Raw genomic sequence first — 12,714 nt, forward strand, 5'->3', positions numbered from 1 at the left:
ATGGGCAGCTGCAGAGTACAAAACCAGAACATAGCAAATTAGGGAGAAGGTGGTATGGTGGACCACATGAGATAGAAAGAAAAGGCCTATGCTCCTCTCGATCTCCAAAGTGACCCTGAGTCAAGCCAGTCCTATCACATAGTGAAGACACCACAGTCTGTGTCTCTTCCTTCTTCAGGAAATTTGCACCAAGATGTTCAGTGTGTAAGGAGCCCATCATGCCAGCCCCAGGACAAGAGGAGACTGTACGCATTGTCGCCCTGGATCGTGACTTCCATGTCCAGTGCTACCGGTGTGAGGTTAGTATTCTGATTGCACGAAGGAGAGAAATCAAAGGTTGGTATCATTTCATCAATGCCTTATGTTATATGCACGACAGACGAACTCTATTGTAACACTGTCTCTACTGTCAAATTACTTCACTGACTTCAGCATGCAAGGAATTTTTCCTCATTTGTATCAGTGCAAATTAGAAGAAAATCAGGTCCCTTGTTTATAACAGGTTCATTAGGAGAGCAAGAGAATGTGACTCAGTTAATTAGAGCTTAATATTTGAGAACATCATAAATTATAGCTTGGATACAAATGTTGCTCATGTTTATATTCTTAAAATGAAAGCTATGCATGTTAGAATTTGAGCAAGATTGTACAGGAAACTCAACATATGGCTCTGGGTTGAAGAATTTTAATGGACGCATAAACATGATCATTCTTGTTTTGTGCAGTGCTTTTTGTGGTACTTTCCTGTTCAGTTTCATTACACACTTCATATAATTTTGATGGTAAGAATCTGAAGACAGAAGAAAAATCACCTTAAAGCAATTAACATGTGGGAACTGCTGTGTTAGGGAACCTTCAAGAATTCTTCAATGCAAGTGTTACTTGCTGGATAATATATCAGGCAGATGGCAGAGTAAGAAAATGAGACCAAACGTATTTCTTGTCACAGTTGCAGGTTTTAATAACCAGCTGGAAAGAAGGATGGACTGAGGCTTAAAGGTCTAGGCTGAGACTTGAGGCATCTGGTTCACTTCAGTCTGTCATTGGTTTCCAAGGTTCAACTCATTACTTAGGCCTAGTTTTTGTAAGGCATTTAGGTATTCGTACACTAAATTTTGCAGAGCCTAATTCATCATATAGGATGTCCCCATGCTGGCTGTTGAGATGCCTAGGCTTCATGCACATGGATGTCAGAGGACACAGGCACGCAGCTCCTTGAAGTCCAACATAGGTCCTGCATCAGTACGTTGTTAGCTTAGAGCATCATCTCAGGGGCAACTGAACAGCTGCAGATTTGACCTTAAATGCTCATGTGGATTTGCTGGTCCAAAGATTGCTAAGCTATCATCTCTGCATAATGCGACTCTGAAAGGCGCTGCATGTTAGTAAGACAACAGATGAGCTGGTAAAGTACAGCAGTTCTTTTTGCAATGTCTGAAAATCCTTCTGTGTTTTGGCCCTCACCTCCACGTGTCTCACCTATCTCAAGTGGAGCAATAGCAGTCCTTTTTTCCCTACCATTTCCTTGCCAGGTGTATTTACAAACAGAGATTTATGATAAAGAGACATGGCCACTAAGGAAGCTGTAATCTTCTCATTGCAGCTCCATCAGCAGTTTGTTCCCAAATGATTGTCTGATCACATACAGAGGAGTAATTCCCAGTGTTCTAGCAGCTATACTTGGCTCTACATGAGGCTGAAGTGTCAGGGGCAAATTTGGGGCCTTATAGTGAGATTTCTACTCTTCCTATCTCAGTGATATCCTCCTTTCAGCCTCAGCCTTTTGCACCAACTGCAATACAAACACACAGTTCTGGTCATGGGTGACAGGCAGGGAGTTTGCTTAGCGGTCACCCCTGAGAAAAGGATATTGCAGCTTTGTGGCATCAACTCGTCCAAAGGAGATTACCTGTAGTCAGATATTAGTACCAAACTTCCTTTCCAGGGATGCTTCTTTTTTATCTTTTTTTGCAATAATAAATATGTGGTTAAGCTTGATGCTTTCTGCAGTGCTAAATACCTTTCCTTCCTCAGAAATGTGAAGGGAGTAATCTCCTTTTATTTTCAATTGGATTAAATTCAGCAGACAGCTTGGGAACCCATCTTCTCTGCAGCATTGTCTCTTATCAAGAAATGTCTTAATCGTGAAAGTCATCACATGCCTCAGCTTTGTGCTTTGCGCTGACTCAGGGTAGATCCTGTTACAAGGTGGAGAGTAAAGAGAGCTTCTGTGCCTCATAGATTCTTCAGGTAACGTTCATATTTCTTATTTTGCTCTGTTTTCTGGTTTCCTAGGACTGTGGCGGCCTCCTGTCTGAGGGGGACAATCAGGGCTGTTACCCTCTGGACGGGCACATCCTCTGCAAGACCTGCAACTCAGCTCGGATCCAGGCTCTGACCGCCAAGGCCAGCACTGATCTCTGAGTACCAACTGTGACCCTCCCCAGGATGCCTGCTGGGGGAATTGCACAAGCTTTGCATGATTTCTTTCCAGCCTAGGGCCTGAATCTTTGTTTGTTTGTTTGTGTGTTTGTTTTAAAAAAAAAAAGTAAAACTGGAAGGCCTTGGAGCAAGAGGGCGGTTCTGTGGCCATGTTCAGACTGCCAGCAACAGGCACCTAACTTAGGCGTGAGTCTTCCAAAGGGTGGCGAGTCTGACCACCAGCTGCTAAGTTATCTGCCTGTGGAAGAAGGTCTGAACTGGTGAAATGTGGCTGAGCTAGTTCCTTTTTCCAAGTTATTTTGGAAATCTGATCAGGTATGGGGATCTTCTTTGATTTTAATGGATCACCAGCAGAAGTAGCTCTACTGTCACAGAGGATGTGAAGCCAGTGTGAGAGCAGAACTAGCGCTCCTCATTGCAACTCAAACAACGCAACTTTGGCAGTACTGCACCTAAGGGTGTAGATGTGACCTTGAGCTTTTTGGGACACAGATTTGTTGTCTATGTGTTTCTTCTTAGGTCCTTACTTGTCTCCATTCCCTTCCAGTTCTATAGTTGTTTTTTTTTTTCTTTTTCTTATGGAATTATATTTTTGCTATTACATAAACTTATTCAGTAGTGATGCTTCCAATTCACAATATATGAGCAACCACAGAAAGATGTGAGCTTACACACACACACACACACACACACACACACACACACACACACAGACACAATGTGCTTTTGATTTACTAGAGGTATAAGCCAATCATGTCTGCTGAGAAGGTCTTTCAAGGATCTGGGTCTGAAACACTCTTTAAAAATCCCAGTGGTTAAATTAAAAAAAAAAATAGACTACACAGAACTGCAGTGCAAAGCGATGCTCAAAAAAATCTTGTGCCACTCACTGTAGTGGGACCAATGGCTGTGCTGGCTTCTGGGTAGATATTTAAGCACTGGAGTCTTGTTCTGTTGTTTATTGAAATGGGAGGATTTTCCTTCAGCTGTAACAGGAACTGAAGCAGGGATAGACGTCTCTGTGAAGTTAACACACATGGTCTGGAGCTCCCATTGGAAAAGGAATCTTATTCCAACAACGGCCAAAGAGCCGTGCAGTTGTTCAGTTTTTGTCTTAAAGCTGAAGAAGGTGTTAAACCCTTCTCTGTGCCATCCCAAAAAGCAAATGATTTTCTTTTTCTTTCATTTTCATCCCAGCCACTTATTACTCCTCTCTGGTGAAATGTCATTGCAGAAGGGTGCTGGGCCAGGAGCAGTACTTTCATCTTCTGTCCAGAGGTAATACATGTGCCAAGGTAAATAAAAAGCTGGGCAGAGATAACCTTTCTTTTTGTCATGTTGGTGTTCGTGGGCTTTTTTTAATTTATTTTTTTTTCACTTTGCTAATTAAGAAAATAAATTATAAATTCATGGCTCACTCTGAGCAGCTATAATATTCTTGTTCATGAAACCCATAATAACTAAGGTGCAAATTACATAGTGAGGGAGTAATTTTCATATCACTGAATTGACATTAATATCTTATTTGCAGATGTAATCAAAGAGAATACCTTTCTTTGCACTTAACAAATTAAGAAGCAGAACTGAAACAGTTGCAGGCTGATTGACCATATTAGTGACAAACTGGGACTTTTCAACAGTATTAGGAGAATTTTTTCATGTGCCCACTGAAAAACAATGAAAATGCAGTGCTTTCATCTTCAGTCTCTACAACAGAAACCTGATACAATAATCCTAATGCTGGGGGAAAAGAAAAAAGAAGTTAGATGAGTTGGACTGATAGGAAACAAAGGAAAACTGAAATAGTCACCGCAGCTCTTGCAAATGGTGCATTTGTTTCCAGTTTAGCACTAACCTCTATGGAAGAGCCCTGTGAACTGTAATAGCTTTAGCTGTATACAGTAAATTCAAACACAGAAATACCAATCTGAAACCTCTGTTCCTCACATGGTTTGTATGTTTGCAGACTCCTTCGGTGTCAGGGAAGTTTCCCAAAATTCACAGCTCAAAATGAATCCTTCTTTGTAGAAGGGTGGCATCATTAAGCAAAAGAAATCGTTCTCCACCATAGCGGCTGTACTGAAGCCGTTTGCCTTTTAATACTAGATTTCTGCCCTGGCCTTCAACAATTTTACTGCCTCAGACATAAACAGACTTTTTTGCAGGGCGACTCCTGCCAGATTCCATCTGGGCTCCTGCTCCCTGAACCGTGGCACGTAAGATTCTTCTGAGCTCGCTTTTTACAGGCAGCCCCTTCACACGGCACTCAAAAACTCTTGCAACTAGTGAGTGAATCCAATTTGAATTAACCCTACAGGAACACTGGAGTTCAGAGCTAGGGTTGCTAATACTGCTGGTTTTACATCTCTGCAATCACAGGGGAGGACCTGATGTGTCCCAGCGTACAAGAAGCCATTCATCAGGTAGCTCGGAACTTTGTTCTCATTAGTGTTAAATCAGGTGGCTGATGAGACTCTCATGAATACCACTGGGGTAAGTGATGGAAACTAGCTTATGTATCTGCCTGCAGATGTGGCCTAGACTCAGGAGGACTGAAGTCCAGAGCCCTTGGGCTTTTCATGGTCATGGTGTAGGCTGGAATTGGGAAAGTCGTATGGCTTCTTGTCCTTTGTACGAGAAAGCTTCTTTACAACTTCCCAGAGATGCTGTGAGAATTAAACTAGTCAAAGATTGGCCTAAACTCCTGATTTTGGAGTTTTGTTTTCTCCTTCCAGAAAAGCTTGCTGGTATGTAGGTTTGGGATTCCAGCCCATTTCAAAGCTAAGGGCCAGCCAGGAGGTGTAGATCTCAATCTGTGTTATTTAGGGTGCTGTGGTGAGCTGGGCTGGTGGGCAGCGAGGTGAGAGCCAAACTTTTCACACATTAAATACCCAATGGATGAAAAGTGGTTGTCAAAGATTGAGTCGTGTTATTGTTTGAGGTACTGTGGCTAATTTCTGGACCTGATGTATCTGGGCAAAGGTACTATCGTGCTTTTGTTTTCACCCCTGAAACACCAAAGCCATCTGCCTGTTGGAAAGATTAAGCATTCAAAACAGTTGTCTTTGTTTTTTGTTATGCAAGTTGTTTTGGCTTCTAAAATTGCTGTAAATATATTTGGAAGACGGTGCATATATGTATATGTACATATATATGTATGTAAGTAACACAGAGGCTCTCATCAGCCACCTGTTCATGGAAAGCTCCCCTCTGATGCTTCAGGATTTGACTAGATAATGCTGGTGGATTTATCTTAGTTGCACTGCAGTTAAGAACCACTGGGATATTCCTGCATCACAATATTTATCGCATTTTGCAATACAAGCTCATTTATCTGTTCCAAGAAGGAGGTTTTTGCCAAAGAGACCTTACCTTTTTAAGGTGCACATGTTAGCCATAAAAAAAAAAAAGTATATATATATACATATCACTTCATTTTTGCCTGTGGTAAAGTCTAGACTGTTCTTTTCAGAAAGAATTGGAAGATCACACAGACACCTCTGTTTGAGTCTGCAGAGTTTTTGCTTGTGCTGCTTTGGCCTCTTTGAGCATTTGTTGGCAAGTAGGGCCTGATCCTGTGATTTGTGTGGCCAGACAGGGCACAGAAGGGTCCAGGAATCAGGTTCTAATTTAGCAAAATACTTAAGCCCGTGGGGATTGTTTAAGCATAGGCTTAAAGCCATTGCGTGGTGTGTTATAAGCTATGGGTCTGCAGTCGTTAATGCCAGACTGGCTCTGCATCACCCCATCCGACAAATTGGAACTGGGTAGGATGGGGCCACAGTCGAATTTATGCTAAACTCACTTGAACGTGTGGTACAGCTCCTGTGTCACCTTTATTCAGGAATGCAAACAGCAGGAGCTCGAAAGTAACGTCTGGACATCAGGAGGGTGAGCTGTTACAAGATCAGTGCTTGGCATGGGGTGGCTGTGGCACTTTCCATATGTCACAAGTAGCCCCACAGCCAGATTTACTTTGTCTTTGAACCATGGCTTTAAATGTCTGCTTAAAGTTTCTCCCAAAGCTTGGGTTGCCTTGGTTACAGCCCAATCCTTATGCACATCCCCAAGGCTAACACTACAATTTTATGAATGTGATGGTTTTATTGTCACTTATTTTAATCGTTGCCTGAGCGTTCCTTTTAAAAACAGAAAGCAACACCATTGCTTTAGCTTATCAGATAATGCACCTTTGATTTTGTTGGGTTTTTTAAATGTATTCATTCTTGGATTTTTATCACAACTGCAAAACACTTGGGTAATGACTTAATCATAGAGGAGTGAAAGTAACAAAGTATTCATCGGAGTGGACACTACATAAGGTGTTCAGCCTGATGGCAGGTTTGCAAAACTTCCCTGGGATATGGGCCTTACATTGATTTCCTGCCTATCAGCAAAGTGTGCCTGAGAAGAATGAGGAAAAGTTGTGTTTCGAAGAATCGGTGGTGGTTGAAGGGAATATGCAGCAAGTCATGCTGAAATCTCTTTGAATCTGGTCCAGCTCCTGCCAGACTGTGGTCAGCAAAACCTAGCCTAGGTCTGATAAATGCTGATTTTAGGGTAACGTTGCTTTTGATTTTGAAGTAGTCCAGCAGATAAGGGATAACAGAGTCCAGAGAAGGTCCAGAGAAGGGCCACGGTTGCCTTTCTTTGGTAACCATGGTAGACACTTAGTGCCTTGGATGAACAGCTCAGACAGGAAGTGAATTTTGAACTGTCTTGTTATTGATGTCTGATTCCTGCAGTTGGTTCATCACATTGATTTGATATTTCTTCACAGAGCTGTGTTGCCTACACTTGACATACATTTCAGTCCTGTAAATTAGAGCTAGCAGAGATGTGGGGAAGAATCTCATGGTGGTGGAATTCCCAATCGAAAACACTAGTGATGGTAATAGAGGGCTTGTTGCCAAAGGATGGCAGGAACTACTCAGTACTAACTGGAGGCTGGTAAGGCACCAGCTGAGGAAGCTGGAGAACACTATTTCCAGTTTGTCCTGGTCCCAATTTTTACACTAAATCATGTGATGTTGGAAGGGCCTTCTTTTTAATGAGAAATTCTCTCTTTGCAGTGTTATCCACAACAGTATTTCTTGCTGTTGTAATTAAAACCTTAATCAGTTTTTATCTAAATGGATTTCAGAATTGTTGACAAATATTTTCATTTCTCAAAAATCTTGGTCTCCTTTCTCAATTCTTTTTTTCCTTCTTGGGTTTCTTCTGCTGGTCAATTAAAGTTTCTGTGATGATTTTGAAAACTTTTTTGGATAAAAATTCACTTAAAAAAAAAAAAAAGCACATGTTCTTGGAAAATGGTTCAATGTTAAGCCTGGTGAAATTTAAAAAAAAAAAAAAAAAAAGCTTTTAAACTTCTCACAAGATATTTTTCCCCTGTTTTTGACTAGCTTTGCTAACTTTGAAGTCACTGTTTCCTTTGCCAGAACAATCCAAATAATGTGACTCTTCTTAAAATAACAGTGTTAGTTCTGTTGGGTTCGTTTTTCTTTCTCCTCTTAAAGCCGTAGTGTGGCTGCGGGAGCTGCCTGGGACTTTGCTGTGGCAACTGCAGTTTTTTTCTTTATAATTACTGGGGGGAAAAAAGCACATTATGGCAACCGCCGTGAAGATCAAAAGATACTTACTGAACTTTGTCACCCTTCTGGGTTTGGGGATGGCATTTCTCCTTAGACATTTCTAGAAACATTACCTGTCTTCCTCAACACTTCAAGTCTGAATTTGCAGCAGTCGGTTGCCTATCTGGCATTGGGTGCTTCTGAGCATTGCGAGAGAGAAAAGACTTAAAGCTCGTGAAATTATAATGTTTGATTGGCATCTAGAAGGCCAAGAGAAAACCATAACCTCAGTAGGTTTCCTGGTGGACAGTAAGGAACGGCTCTCCTTTCATCCTGCAAGTTCTCTGCTGGGATGTGCAAACACTACACTCAAAACACTTGCAGACCACTCTGGTGTGTGCACTCACATGCACACGCAACGTGTTTGTGGTGCAATAACTGAGCACAATTGTTTAGACTGTATTATTAAGCACTGCTGCTCATACCCCTGGGCTTTTCTCCTGGCTGTGTGTTCCTGGTCTCCGAGCCGTTCTGTGATTCTGTCTGTTTGATCTAGCAGCTGGCAGCCTTGTGCATGGCAAGGGGTTGGAATGAGGTGATCTTTGGGGTCCCTTCCAATCCAAGTCCATGATTCCGTGATACGATTCTTTTGGCTTCATGTTACGTGTATAGGCAACTACCCATGAATTGATCACTGGTATTGAGAGTGGTCAGCTCAAACTTTCTTTCTGGTTTACTGCTTGTCCACATTTTCTCATCATGACTAGATGATCTTTTAGAAAATGAGGAAGGAAACAGAAGCCCCAGGGTGGCGTTACCTTTACATTTCATAGACTCATAGAACCGTTTGAGTTGGAAGGGACCCTCAAAGGCCACCTGGCCCGACTCCCTGCACTGAACGGGGACACCCACAGCTCCATCAGGTGCTCAGAGCTCCGTCCAGCCTGACCTTGAGTGTCTCCAGGAGCGGGCACCACCACTTCTCTGGGCAACCTGTGCCAGTGCCTCACCACCCCTCAGTGTAGAACACTGTTTCCTTACATCCAGTCTAAATCTCCCCTCTTACAGTTTGAAACTATTTTCCCATGTCCTATCACAACAGACCCTGCCAATGAGTCCATCCCTTTCTTTCTTACAGCCCCCCTTTAGGTACTGCTTTCCAGGGGTCAGCATCTTCTGCTGGGAAGATGACACGTGGGGTCCCTTTTTTGCCTCTGCCCCTTTCTTTGCCAGAAGTGGCAATCTTACCCTCTTTTTCCATTTGCTCCATGTGCACTCCTTGCAGTGGGCATGGTTTGTTACTTACTGCACGGAGGTATTGCAAGGCTTAGATGGGAGTTGGAAAAACTTTTCCAGATCTTTAGTCAAGTAGTTTTATGCATCCACAGTATCAGTGGCCTGCCACATGGATATCAAAGAAAATGATTATAATTATTGCTTTTAAAATGATTGTGAAATTGTGCCTTCCTTTTTCAGTCGTATTTAACCGTCTAATTTAGAACCACATGATTGCAGGGATCGTATCATGAAGAAATTTGTTTGAAGGATAGTTTGTTTGTTTTTAAAGATTTTTTTCTTCAAAATGAATTTATTAAGTTTTTTTCTTCTTTTACTGACGTTTCTTTTTTTTTTTTTTAATTTTCCTCCAATTTTATTCCTTTAATATGTTTGTGTAAAAAGGGCAGCCAGCATTTGCATTTGCGAGAGACAGAAGATTTTATTTGGTCTTGTATGCGGAGCTTTCATTTTCTTTTATGTTCCTTCAGGAAAATTCCTCTTTGCCCGATTACTCATACTTAGATGTCTTTAAACTCAGGCTGACCAGTGAGGGCTTTTTGTTGTTTAATTTAGAGTGTGCTTTGCTCTGCGCTTTATTCTGCTTTTTTAATTATCCAGATATCGGGTGCTGGGGAGGCATTGCACATTAATGCAGAATGCTAATGCTCATTTTCATAGAAAAGACAAAATTAGAGTCTCTCTCCGTCTCCAGTGCAGTTTTATTCCTGTTTTGCGTACAACACCGATATTAAGCCAGACTGTAAAGGCAAAATACTCAGTGACCTACTTCCATTCACCAGCAAGAAGCCTTTGTCAGCTGACTCCTGTTTGTTTGTTCGTTTTTAAATGTCGGATTACAGAACGAGCATCTCGCAAAGATGAAAGAAAGCAGTGTTTTCGTGCGCAGGAAATTTGGGGTTGCAGTAACAGAACATTTTCTTTGTGAATTTGGATGTCGTGGTGTTTTAAGCCCCCGCCTGGAGCCTAAATCAATTTGGCCTCTCATCCAGTTCATCTCGCTGGTGCTCCTAAAAGGCTGCAGCCCTGCAAAAGCTCATGCAGCATTTTTGGCCGCTTTCCCTTGCTCCCATTTGGTACATATTTGCACAATTTAACTGAGCTTTTCTTTCTGCTGAAGGTCAGATGCAAGCGATACGAAACACTAAACTTTATAAACAAGCAAAGCCATTTTAACCACAGCGTTTTGGACAAGAATGGGTTTTTAGGTGGCGTGCTGTCTGCTGGCTTTTGGAGGGGGGGGATCCTGAGGGTATATTTGCCTGAAACAGGATGCAAAGCCACAAGCCTTGGTTTCTTAATAAACTACTTACTGTAATCCAGCTACGCAGTTTCAGCCTCACACTTGAGAAGCAGCTTCCAGCAGCAGTGCACGTACAGGCACTTTCCCTCTTCCTTGCAGAAAGTGAAACTTTCCCAACCAGTGCAAATTTAACCTATTGCATAAGAAGCTGGAAGTTTGATTGTTTGGGTTTTTTTTCTTTTTTTTTTTTTCTTTGCAATTCTTTCTGTAACCTCTATAAGCAAAGGATGAATAGCTTTTCTTTTTCTTTTTTTTTTTTTGACAAGATTAGATGTTGCATATTGATGAGCTAGCATTTCAAAGGTCCGTGGGGCTTTGGAACGTATTAAGAATCTCTGAAGTTTAATATTCGCCACGTTTTAAATATTCAAGAGAAAAAAAAATCTGCATAAAATGGCTTTTGATAAATACGTTCTATGGGTTCTTCCTTGCTATCTTACACAAGCGCTGTGGGGATTGTGGCCGTGCCACTTTTGTTCCAAAGTGCCTTTTGTTTCAGCTTATCAGGACCGCTCCGTTCCCATTTGTATGCCCAGCACTGGTCCTGGAGTCTCCTATGGTTTCCACAGGAGCTGTGCTGCATGCAGGTGTGGATGCAGCATCTCGGAGCACACAGGGCAGCTTTGCATCCTTGGCTGTCCTCTTTTGTGAGAAGCTCAGTATTAAGAGGAGTGGTGTTTGGAGAAATCCTTCCTTGGGGATGCCCTGTTTCCCATCTCTGCTGAAAATCTCACTGAAGCTTTAGATTAGGATCAGTTAGGTCTGCATACGCTCAGCTATTTTCCTATATTATCAACGTTCTTGTTTGCCTTCTCCTTGACATACCATGGTGCAGGGCAACCTCCTTGGCCCTGCTCGTGTGCAGCCTTGACCTTTCCAAGTTCAATCAGTGCCAGGTGCTTTTCCTCAGGACAGCTCTGGTTGGGCCAAGGGCATCTCTATGCAAAAGGTGATTCAGCTTACAAATAATGTCGCTTTTTCAGATTCACCTTTCCCATCTCATGTATTCCTGACAGAAGCAGGGTTTTAAATATTTCATAGCATTCTTCTTTCTTCTCCTTTTTTTGCCAGATGCCTTGAAAACACTGTCAGATTACGATCTGGGCGGGAGTTTTCAGGATCGATTTCCTTTCCTCCTTGATTGCAACGGTGTAGGTTTGCATTGAGGTTTGGTGCTTGTTTAGTTTGTTCTTGTTTTTTGTTTTTTTTTTTTACCTTTGACAGAACAGATGCTTTCAGTTTATGCAGTGAAAGATTGACTATGATTAGAGCTAATCCAGGATGGCAGGATTGGACCCCCGCAGTGAAATCTAGAAAAGTGATTGCGAAAGTATTTTGTTTCTCCTTTATTAATTACACAGGAAGTTTCCACAGAAGGCTCATGTAACACTGCTGGCCTATGTAATAAGTAGCAGGGCCTGTAATTACAGTCTGTCTCTGATCCTATCTGTGCTCTGGCTTTCTAGGCATCGCAGTTCTATTTACATCTGTGTCTTTGTCACCTTTTACATTTTTGATTGGTCACTGAGGGAAGAACAACACAAGCCATGAGCCCTGCAGAGCTGCAGCAGCTCTGACCAAGGGAGTCCTCTACCTTCTCATGTATCTGCCTGATTTGGGACACAGAAGAGATTTTGACCAGCAAAGGGAGCAGGCTGCATGCCGGCTTTGTATCTTTCAGCATTCAGTGATTTGTTCAGTACCAGATTCCCCAGCACTGAGTTCTGGCTGACACAGCCCTGAGCAGCCCAGCTCCTGATCCTGAGACCTGGTGCTGAGTGAACTGGCACTGGGGGGGGGGGGGGGCTCAGTGCTGGTCACCCCACAGTACTCCTCTTCTTTAACAGATGCCTTCTAGAGTTAAACTACAGAATGGTGCCTCCTAACCTTCTTCTTCAGGCGCTATTCCCAGTGCTGCGTTTGATCATGAGGAACGAAAGCCGTTGTGCAAACCCTGTACACAGCACATGAAAAACATTAACAATCTACTATGGTTATTTTCAATGTCCATTATGCTGTAATGCAGATTGTCCCTTTCCTGCAGCTAGCACCGTTACTTAATTATCTTGGGTTTGACTTCATTTAAAAAAAAAAAAAAAA

The 12,714-nt window shown here is 42.3% G+C and overlaps 1 protein-coding gene across 3 annotated transcripts in view; it reads left to right on the plus strand.

Moving 5' to 3' along the window:
• The window catches only part of LOC122183869 (LIM domain containing preferred translocation partner in lipoma), a 303,475-nt gene extending 295,896 nt beyond the window's left edge, over nt 1–7,579 (plus strand). For all 3 annotated transcript variants that reach the window (XM_042878277.1, XM_042878278.1, XM_042878280.1), the window contains 2 exons: nt 179–299; nt 2,296–7,579. In XM_042878277.1, the coding sequence (XP_042734211.1) occupies nt 179–299; nt 2,296–2,424 (250 nt within the window). In that variant the 3' untranslated portion in view covers nt 2,425–7,579. The remainder of the gene's footprint in view (nt 1–178; nt 300–2,295) is intronic.
• The last annotated feature ends 5,135 nt before the right edge of the window (nt 7,580–12,714 follow it).

Source organism: Lagopus leucura, unplaced genomic scaffold (genome assembly GCF_019238085.1).
Source record: "Lagopus leucura isolate 7727_CA_CO unplaced genomic scaffold, USGS_WTPT01 Super-Scaffold_100021, whole genome shotgun sequence".
Taxonomy (NCBI): domain Eukaryota; kingdom Metazoa; phylum Chordata; class Aves; order Galliformes; family Phasianidae; genus Lagopus; species Lagopus leucura.